This window comes from Fringilla coelebs (assembly GCF_963513975.1).
Source record: "Fringilla coelebs genome assembly, chromosome: 1".
NCBI lineage: Eukaryota > Metazoa > Chordata > Aves > Passeriformes > Fringillidae > Fringilla > Fringilla coelebs.
The window spans coordinates 83,272,601-83,283,751 of record NC_140028.1 but is presented as its reverse complement, the minus strand read 5'-3'; the positions used below and the strand labels follow the sequence as shown (position 1 = coordinate 83,283,751).

At 40.0% G+C, this 11,151-nt stretch overlaps 1 protein-coding gene across 4 annotated transcripts in view; it reads right to left on the bottom strand.

Annotated features, from left to right (window-relative positions):
- Positions 1-361: 361 nt before the first annotated feature.
- ZCCHC2 (zinc finger CCHC-type containing 2) overlaps positions 362-11,151 on the bottom strand; it is a 44,266-nt gene continuing 33,476 nt past the window's right edge. For 2 of the 4 annotated variants that reach the window (XM_084207541.1, XM_084207543.1), the window contains 6 exons: positions 10,998-11,136; positions 9,442-9,506; positions 8,492-8,586; positions 5,517-5,645; positions 3,319-4,827; positions 362-2,336 (listed from right to left, as the gene is read on the bottom strand). In XM_084207541.1, the coding sequence (XP_084063667.1) occupies positions 2,269-2,336; positions 3,319-4,827; positions 5,517-5,645; positions 8,492-8,586; positions 9,442-9,506; positions 10,998-11,136 (2,005 nt within the window). In that variant the 3' untranslated portion in view covers positions 362-2,268. The remainder of the gene's footprint in view (positions 2,337-3,318; positions 4,828-5,516; positions 5,646-8,491; positions 8,587-9,441; positions 9,507-10,997; positions 11,137-11,151) is intronic. The other 2 variants (XM_084207542.1, XM_084207544.1) reach the window with 1 other exon arrangement.

Below are 11,151 nucleotides of genomic sequence, written 5' to 3'. Positions count from 1 at the left end.
GATTTTAGCCAAATCCAGGAGCCATCAGGTTAGGATAAGCTTACCTGTTCTCAAAGGGCTGAGGTCCAAATCCTGGGCCTGTCACACAAGGGCAAACTGTTTCTACGAGGAGATCTCCTATATCTTAAAGAAGTTTAAATCAAGATATAGTACCTTGACTTCAGAAACAAGACTGACCTCAGTTTAAGTCAAATACTCTTGGCTTTGTCTCAAAAGTGACGAATTCCACCCAAAATGGTAGCTTGCCAAAACCCTCCATCATCCCACCCCTATACCCAGCAGCAGTGATTCATTGTTCTCAATGATAAAGGACAGTACATGCACACAGGTACTTTTTTTCTTTTTTTTTTATTGCTGTTAATTCAAGGAAAAAGGTTGCATAAAATCCAATCTCTTCTAGAAATATAAGTGACCTTTCCAGTACATTTCAAATATCAAAGTATATGGTAAACATACAAATAAAGAGAAGGTAACATACCTCCTATTTACAGTACAGTATTTTAAATCATAAAATAAGTTCCATAAAGTACAACTGGCAGGTAATTCACAATACAAGTCCATTGGTGGTTTAACACCCTCACTTCAACTCAAACGCAGTTCAGTCATTTCAAGTGGTCCAAAAATACCCAGATCAAATAAAAATTTTAATCAAAATAATTTTCATTTACTACTTAAACTTTTTTTTTTTTTTTAAATTAAAGCTTTCATCTACCTCCCTCCCCTTCCTCCCCCCCCCCAAGAAAAAAGTTTCAAAATGTACACTGGTGCTATAAATATAAATGCTATCTATGAAGAAATGTAGTAATCAAGCTTTCTTTTTTCTTCAAGTTTTTTGTTTGTTTAGCAATTTATTAGACAGCTGAACCAAAGATTGATTTTTATTTCATCCCTCTACCGGACACTGGGTCTGATTTTAAGAAAGAAACATTTCTGCCATGAACTGTGAGGAATGCCAAACCTTATGGATATACAGTGGTAGTTGTTCATCGGTGTTGAATGCAGCAGTCAAAAAACACACTCGTCTTCCAGATAACCTCAGTGCACTTTAGGAAATCAAATATTACCTGGAAGCAATTTAGTACATATATTGGCTTTTAAAAATAAAATAAAAAATACAGCAGCATTAAACTTACTTACTCATGATACTGACATGTTTAATACCATCTTAACACTCATTTCAGTCTTTCACATTATACCGTAATTACGCATAGTGGTAAATTGTTATAAAATAGTGACTTTCCTATTTGGTAGACAGGTTCTAATACTAATACCTGACTATTTTGTAGAAAACCATAGCTTTTGTTCAGTTTGAAATAAAACATTTACATTCTAAGTACAATGCAACACTGTAATAGTTTAGGAAAAAAATATTCAATCAAGTAATGTTCATTCTGTGTTGACACGATGTAGAATAGCTTTAAAAAAGGAAAAAATGCTGTCAACTTTCATTACAAATGCAAACACACTGAGTACAACATTCATACCATTTTTTTCACCTTTGTTGCTGAACATACAGGCTAAAAAGCTACAAGGGAAGAAAAATCTGTCAATTTAAGCTCGTTCATTGTTCTAGATCTGTTCCAGTCCACACAGTTTCAGCCCCTTCCTGCTCTATGTATTTTCCTTTGTTTGGACCCCTCGAGAGCTGCGTATCTGTTTTATTATCAGGTATAGTACACATACACTGTCGTGTTTGCCTTTGGACTCTGCTAATAGGATGTTTGAACATCTCCCCTCAATTCATGAGCATTAAATTTAGAGGACGGGCAGGGTCTGTATGAACTGCTAAACACTCATGCAGGTCCAACGAATCCACGTGGACAACCAGGGGAAGTAAAGAAAACAGCAGCATAAGGAGAACAGGGAGGGAGGGAAGAAGATTGTGGTGGGGAACATGACCAAGTTTCTTCTTTCACCATGTGACTGCTCCACCAGTGATGTCAGAGGTCAGAGGAATTTTTTTTTAAACTGCAGTAAACATTGCACATGTCTCAAGTCTTCAGTGCAAAAGCATGGTTCGAATGCTCTGTCTGATTGTTTGGCTGTGTGTGTGAATTACATGCATTACTCAAGCCTCTTGTAGAACCAGGAGGAGACCAGGGACTCAGCCTTCTTCTTTTGTACGGAACAGAGGCGCAAAAGCAATGAAAAATTCCAAAAGAATATAAAACCGGGAATGTCCCAAAACACAAAACCAACCTCCCCCTCCCACACACACCTTCCCCCAATTTCCCAAGCGTCACTTTAAGTAGGCAATGTTTACTTGTTTCAGTCTGCAGAATCCAAGGTATCATTGGAAGGGGGAGGGGGAGGTGCGTATCTCAGTCTGTAAGTGCCTAAAACAGGAAAGAGAACTACTAAGTCACTGCTCACAATTAAAATGGATTACAAAACCACTACAAGGTATCAAAATGGACATGCTCTTCAAAAGGCACTATCATCCTCCAGTCCTTTTAAAGTAGGTCCTCAGACTTTATCCTATTTTCTTTCATCCTCTTGCTAGAACTGTAAGTCTAAAAAAAAAGATATAGAATGTAGATATAGTACATGAGCTCTACTAGAAAAATGAAAAGATGGTCCCAACAAGGTTCATCTTTCCTGTTCCGGTCCAATCAAACTACTAAAGTCAGAATGGGAACAAGGGCAGGAATCAAAAATAGATTGTGCTCGATGCAAACCCTGCATTTTCCCCATTCTTCTGGACAGAGAGAGAAATGGGAGCTATTCCTTTCATATTTAGCTCCAATCAGTTTCTGCCTTTTTGTTGCAACTTGTCTGAAAAGTTAAATGTATTGCATGACAGGGCACAGAAGGATGGCTGATTGTGCAAAGGCAAGCCCTAGAAAATATTAAACATGAAATGGCCAGTCTGTTTTTCTTTCAATTCTCAGAAGTTTAAGGAATCCAAGGTCATATCATAAACAATAACTGATTTCTTTTTGCCAATGAATTCTCTCAAAAAGCACCCCACTGAATGGGAATGGGAAAATTGAAACAACATGCAAGTTTCAACATAATGCCAAAACCAAACCAGTGAAAAAAGGATGACAATTTAGGACTGGTGTAATTTTACTTTTCAGCTCTGAACCCATTTTCAATTTCACGCTGTGAGCCCCATTCCCTCACACTGTTCTACAAGATTTTCAGGCAGAGATAGGATACTTTGCAGTTTTAGAGCAGGTCACTAGTGCACAACCATTTACACGAAACATACACACGCACGCACGCCTTTCTGCAAGACCAAAAACAGCACATTCAGAAAGGTAAAGAGAAACTACCAAACTCAAAAGCAAGTCCTCTGGGAGTTATCATGATTACCTTGTTGACTGGCCTCCATGGATGACTGCTTACAGTCCTGCGCATAGTGTCCACTTACACCACAATTGTAACATGAAACGTTCCCATTCTTCTTGGGTCCCGACCCATTCGTGTTGGCAACTACGTTAGGTGCTGGATATACAGGATAGAACCTCCCAAATCCTGCCATCTGCTGCATACCATAGTTGGCTTGGCTTCCCATCACTGGGTCATGCATAAGCCCGTTTGCATACGGAGACTGAGGCAGGAAGAACGGAAGTTGTGTTCCATTGCTTTGATGTGCTTGATTGAGGTAGCTGCCATTGCAAAGTGATGGCAGAGTGAAGAAAGATGGAACTCTGTAGACTTGTCCATGAAGTGGGTTATGATAAAAATAGCTATTAATCTGAAGGCTGCCATTGGTCCCACAGCTACACCTACGTCCACAAGAACCACAAGGGCCAGATCCCAACTGCTGCGGAGGTAACATTGTCCCGTTAGTGTTATTATTCCCAACAGCATTTATGTAGGATGTGCTGTCACTCTGTGCAGTGCTGTGTGTTAGAGCGGGGCTTGGGCTGGGGGCAGGGCCTGGCGTGTGCGTCGGGATTGCAGGAGGAACAGTGGACTGGACCTGACCAACACCGAGGCCAGCAGACTGAGGTGGTGAGGAAGTTGCTCCAGTGCTCAGCACGTTTGTATTCTGGTTGGGCAACACGCTGGTAGCGTGAGGGCTGCCTGGCAAAGCGTACGAAGCTGGTGGAGGTGGCGGTGCTGCTGTGGAGAGACCAGCTGCTGGAAGAACTACCTTGAGATTGGTAGGCTGAGGGATTGCTCCTGGGTTTCCCTCAATGTGAGGCACCATTTGATTCAGTCCTACCACCTGGGATGCAGGTTTTGTGATGGGATCTGTAGTAGGAACTGGGGATCCTGGGAAACTACCTGGATTGTGGACTGGGATAAAGGCAGTATTTGGTGATCCAATACTTAAGTTTCCTGTCGGCTGCTGTGGTCCGTTAACTGTGCAACTTTCTGATGATCCCTGCGGAGAGGGGATTTTCAACCTATGTATTGCCAAATGCAAAGCAGGGCTACCAGGCTGGACAGAATGTGGAAGGAAAGAGGATGGGACTGGCAAAGGGGAAGCCATGAGCTCAAGGCGTTTCTCAGGTTCACCAGAGGTCACTGGGCCCATTCCCGCAGGAGGGGAATTCGCAGCCTCTCTCACCGGCGAGACAGCGACAGGTGTGGTAACCAGCATTCCCATGGTTTTGCCATCTGCAGATATGGGGGGTGGGACAACTGCTTCAGGCTTTTGGGCAGCGCTGTGCATCACACAGTGTAAGGCAGGCATGAAGGAAATATGCTGAAACTTTGCATTCAAAGGATCTTCTGAAAGGCTCCCATTTTCATTATTCACTGAAGATATCTGAGCAGATGATTTGTTCATATTTGATGAACTGACAGCACTGTAGCCTGTAAACCTGGTTGTATTTTGATTCCCAGAGTCCTCAGAATTGCTGTCTGTATCTGTGAGGACAAAAGCATTTGTCAGTCATAAGAATGAAGCTCAAGCAACAGAGAATCATGCCCTGGACACATTTACCCATATAAAATCTATTGAGTTTGATGACATGAACGATAGTTATGTCTTCCCAAATTGTGACAACTTCAAGATTCTTTTCATTCATCCAAATTAAGCTAGGTCCATCTTCATGACTTGCTTATATCTCCCTGCCCAACTAGCTAGTGTGTCTTCGACTCGTGCATATTCGCAAATGCAAAGAGCAGGACACAGAGTGAATTTGGAACTTGCATCTGTCTAGAAAGATATTAACAGAGATTATTTAAATTTGGAAGGAGTGGCAAACTGTCAGTACAAAAAGACGGAGCTCCTGGACATGCCGCCCATAATTTCATATAAACCCAGGCCCTTTCAGGCCAAAGTTTTCCATATTACTGTGGAAATTTCTCAAGAGAGCTATATCACCGAGGCAAAAAAATTATGACATGTGTTTAGTAACCTAAAGCTCAGTGGTATTTAAACAGTGCTAGAAGCCCTCAAAGTACCCAGTCATGAATCCACGAAGAAAAATGTATTCTGTGGCTAGTTCAGAAAACAAAGTACCTAATCAAACTGAAAAATGAGCGAAAATAATTGCAATAAAGAGATTAGTCTAGGAATAAAGGCATTCATGCACACTCTCCATAAATACAACCTCTGTCTTTTTCTTCTTCACTATCAAAGCTTTCCCGCCCATCATGTCGCGGACTAGAAGGAGAGCTGTAACTTTCAGATGATGTTTCTCCACACGTATCATGACCAGATCCAGCATCCAAATTCAGATCTACAAATAGAAGTTGTCAGTTTTATTTCTGATCTCAGTGTATGGAAGTGAGGTTATTTTGGTTTTTTCACATTTCCCACTAGTTGAGATTTCTGCCTGTTTCTACTTAATTGCATCTGTCCCCTGTATTCCTATCACTTCCATTCCCAGCACTCAGGACTGGTCTTGTCTCTAAATTTGTGATGAGTGAATCCTTGGTGTTGAAGAAGGTGATACTGAAGATTGGTATTTATGCAAAGCAGTGAAAAGAATGATGATCCTGAATGATTCCTGTGATGTTTATACTGGACTGTAGTACAACACCAATTTCTTCTGAGCAGTAGCGCCCAGCATTTCTGCTGGCAGAGCTGCAGTGCTCCTCGGTAACACCAGCACAAACGGGAAGCTAACTCAGCAGGACATAGCAAAACAATGCACCACTTCACAACTCACTCTTCTAGAACAGGTTTTGACCAAACTCTATCAACAAACCCTGTTTAAAGAAAAAGAGGTGAACTGAAAAAGTGGTAAACTGTTTTCTAAATTCTGAATGGATCATGGGACACTCTTGCTGGAAACCAACTTTCACGGTGGGTAGCTACTATGGTTTGGCTTTAAAGAACAGCCTCAGAGGGGAAGAAGAATGACAAACGCACCCTGTCTCAGAATCTATGACAGACACAAGCTGGAAACCCCAGCTTGCAAAACCTTGGCTAGCAAAACCTCAGGACAAAAATTAGAACACTAATTATTATAATAATTTATAAATAAAATAATTTCTCCCCATTTTTTATTGCTACCAGAAGTTTAACAGAGATGGCTCACCAAAAAGTTGCCTTAATGCTTCAATTCTTGAAATAATTTCCTGGATTAAACCCATAATTGCTTAAATTACTTTAACACGTACTTTGAACATCTAATATAAATTGGAGCCTCAGTGTGAACCTGGGATCACTAAGAGCCAGAGTGTAAAGTGCTAATCAGAAAGTGTCCAGTCTTTAAAGTCACCATTGTAACTAACTAATGCTTCATATGAGCGCAAAATAGGGAGAAAAAAATGAAAGAAAACATGATGCAGTTAAGAACCACAGACTCAAAATAGGGCATTTCAAACCAAACCCGGATATATAAACCTAGGCAGAGATTCAGACTGTTATTTTTCCCCATAGACTATTTCTCCAAAGTTTCTCAAAAGACATTTTGATGTTTATATGTGGGTTGAAAGCTTGTCTCTGAGCAGGATTTAATGGCTTCCAGCCTCTGTGGGTTACAGCTTCTTTTTGAACCAGCCAACAGTTTCACTCACAGGTGGCCGTTTGACATCTGTAGAGGGGTGGGTAGTAAGCTAACAGAACTCCTATGGAAAAGCATTCCCTATTAACTTTGCAGAATCAGACAATCAACTAGGTTGGAAAAGACTTCTGAGATCATCAAGTGCAACCTATGCCTAACACCACCTAAACCATGGTACCAAGTGCCACATATCCAGTCTTTTTCAAAACACCTCCAGGGCTGGTGACTCCACCATTTCCCTGGGCAGCCCATTCCAATGCCCTGTCATTCTTTCTGTGATTAATTTCTTTCCAATGTCTAGCCTAAACTACCCCTGGCACAGCTTAAGTCTGCGTACTCTTGTCCTGTTGCTGTTTGCCTGGGAGAAGAGACCAATCCCCACCTGGCTACGCCCTCCTTTGAGGTGGCTGTAGAGAGTGATAAGGTCTCCCCTTACACACCACTGCATCACCTCCTAAAGTCATTGTCAGTTCATAAAACTCAGTGCCTTTTGCCTGACAACAAAAACAGTAATCAAGCAGAAATGCATGCAGCAGAGCTCTGCTGTAGAGTATGTTTTCTGCTTAACAGCCCTTAACTACAGCTTTCCTAAACTGTTCTAGTTTTGCTAAGTTTGTGAACAGTGAGTTCTTAAAAGTTTTACTCAAATGCTGTTTGTAGAAGGTAAAAACACCTGCTCATAAAACACGTCAAAAATTCCAATCCAGCTGGAACCCTCCAAGGTGAGAAGCAGTGAGAAGTACGAAAGCTTAATCAAGACTGTATCACAAATGGAAGCAACAGAGTCCTTTCAACACTTAGGCAATTGGGTGGTGTAAAAAAAGGCAAACTGTCAAACTTCCGTCACAAGAGCTACATGTAGGACAGGCAAGTTCACAACTGATAGTGGGAATCTAGAAAACATCAAGATGTCAAAGTCAATGGGTAACACAGACTACAGAAATTTGTAATAAAGCTTGAAGACTCAGTTTACTAAAGGAACACAAATATAATTTTTTTCTTACAACTGACTGATGTACACAAGTCTTGGCCTAGACACTCCATTTAGGATTACCCTAAACTGACAACCCTGCTAGGGCAGCATACACAGTTCTGTGTTGTAGTTCAGTGGTCACCTGATATAAACACTACAGCTCATCAACGGTTCACACCATAGGTTTTGGACAGGTTTCTTGTGGGTCATTGCACAACAGATGAAGAAACTAGTAGGCTACAAAGAGCACACTTAATGGCAAGATGCTCCATGTCCATACACTCAGACTGCTGAATTTCATACGGAAGTAGCCCAACAGTAGCTGTTTCTGCAATTACTCCACCCATAAGCTGACTTACGCAGACTTCACAAGCATTTTGTGCAAGCACCTATGCCCAAAGAGACACACTCCAAGCAACTGGATACAGAAGACTGAGTCTAGTGCGTTCTGTACAGCAAGTCAAAGCACATATTAGACTGCCAGTATACCAACTTGCACCAGAACATGTTTCAGATTTGTGCTTTCCCCTTTACAGAAGGCCTCGAATAAATCAGCTGCAAGTTCTGTTTCTTACTAACAGCTTTGGAAAAAGCACCTTACCTTTTGCTGTCCCAGTACGGATGTGCTGCGATGTTGCAACTCTAACTCCGTTGCTCCTGTTAGTCAACCTGCAGTCAGTTTTCTTTGCTTTCTCCCTGTGTAAATAATTTCATGGCTTTTTTGCAAATGCATGAGTACAAATAACCAACCATGGATGAATATGGAATGACACTGGAAACAAAGGCAGCGACTCCACCAGAAATGTGTATTTAATAGATATAACACCAAATAATAAACAATTAAATAGAGGCTGCTGGTGCAATATACCAGGAACTAAGCTACAAGCAGCATTACTAAACACTATGAATAAAGATCTATATAAAAAAAGATACCAAAAAGGAATAGGTGCAGCAAACAGTAAAGTCATGTTTGAAACCTGATGTGTGTAACGTAGCCCTACACCAGTCTAGTGTAATAGCATCTGAAGACTTGGAAGTAGGCAGAGTATCAGGTCAGGTAAGGGTGGAAGTGCTTTCACTTCTCGCAGTGCAGAGTTGTGTAGCCTGCAGGAAGTTCTGAAGCCCTCTGATGTGCAAATTATCTTCAATAAGACATTTCAGCCAGTTACTACCCACTTCATAATGTTAAAGGTTGTTATCAACCCTGATTTGATTTTCAGTATATTCTGGACAGCTTTACATCTTTTAAGTTTCAAATAAATATAAAGAGGAAACGGCAATATGGTTAAGAATATACTTCCACACGCCTTCATCTTTTTATTAAATGCCAAGCACTATTTTGAGAAATTAATGCATTCACTTAAAATTCTATTTTTCAAGTTACTTCTTTACAGAATATAAAATAAGTATTTTTACGTAGCCTTGCCTCACACCATGCCAGCTCTTGTGCCAGCACAGGAAATGAAAGCACCTAATTGACTGCAGATTCTGTTTATCAGAGTGAATGCATTACACTTCATTTCTGGATTACCAGTTACATTAGAAACCTACTTTTCCAGCTGTGGCTTTCCTTTCTTCTTGCTTACTGTAGACAGACTTCGTTTTTCCACTGTGTGCTAGACAGTAAATAGAAAGACACCAGTCAAACAATTATGAAAACCAAGACAACACCACTTCTAGGCTGACAGGTCCACAAGTCCAAGAGTAGTGGGCTCACAGGTGCTATAACCACCCAAAGAACCACTTGTTCAGTGCATCTGAGCCTATAAAATAATGTATCATGTCTTGTGTTTACACGACAATCAGCAAAACATTCAGCAAATTACTACTTGCAAGTATGCCAGAGATATCAATCAAATTATTGTTTGCATGCTGTTCTTCCTCCAGAGGATAAAAACAAATGTGTTTCATCACATACCTGATAAAAAGGCCAATCACCAAGCTTAAGGAGCTATAAAATTTGTTTATATAAATGGAATTATTTGATAGCTGGGGGTGGGAAATACATGTGACAAATTATTTCTACATAGTGACAAGCAGGTACCTAGCCTTAAACTGGAGGTTTAAGCTGCTAACTGAACTCTAGAATACAGCATAGAAGCACGTAAGAAAAAACATTGAACCTACACAATTTTTAAAGTATGCTATCAATAACTGTTATTAACAACTAATATTTGGCAGGGAAGTAAAATTTATGAAAATTCTGAAATAATCTCTGTCCAAATCACTGCATTTGGACTTCCTTTAAATAGCTTTTCCTTTGCTTTAGTAAATGAACCTTTTTCTTGCTTCAAGTTTGCAGTATTTCAAGCTTTGATGCAGCCTACCATTTCATGTTTAGAAGCCAACCTCAATTCACTACCCTGCTTTATGAAAAAAGGAAACTATTTTTGTTTGGCTTGCTATTCCACACATAACAATCAATAGCCAAATTCCAAACATAAATGAGAGTAATATCAAACAATTCTAACATTCTGTGTTCTTCATATATAAGCAGTGAGCAACTGCTTCCCCCAACTTCGGTAGTAGATAATTTTATTTATAAATAATTGTTCTGTTTACCTATATTCACAATGAGATTGAGCATTGAAGAGACACAAATCCCAGAAAAAGTGTATATGCATCTATCTATTAATGTTTTTCAAAGATTATTACTTAAATAATACAGGTAAGATAGAAAGAATATGTTTAACCTATTGTACCTACTGTAGCATTAATACAGTTTAGCTACTAATACGGTTTCTAGTTTGTTTGCAATAACAGAAATTGCCCAAGCATTCTGGAATCCTCTCTGATGACAATGCTACAGTAACAGGAAAGTGCCTGATCAGAAATTAACATTGGATTTTTCTGATTACTTACATTCTCCTGGTGTATTTTATTTACCAATTCATAAACAAAATATTCAGCTTTCTGAGAGCGTAGTAAGGAATTATGAAGGGATTTCTAATCAACGTAAGTCAGTAGCAACTTCAACATTTATTTTGCACAATTTTAGGAGCATTTGTCATCTTTAAAAGCTAAATCTCATCATGTGTAGTGGACAGCCTTCTCAAGTTTCTCAGAATTCAGGTTTCTCAGGTTTTAAAGAATAAAGAGCAACACACCTGGTCAAGTAGGTTAGTACAGTGCTCTGGATGCTGCTGGACAATACAGCTTTTCCTTCTCCAGTCCATTACCCCATTCTGTTCTGAGTGCTGAATGTTAAGGCTATCCAGTGAAGAACACTTTGCACTGCTAGTGCTGCTGAAAAGAAAAAAA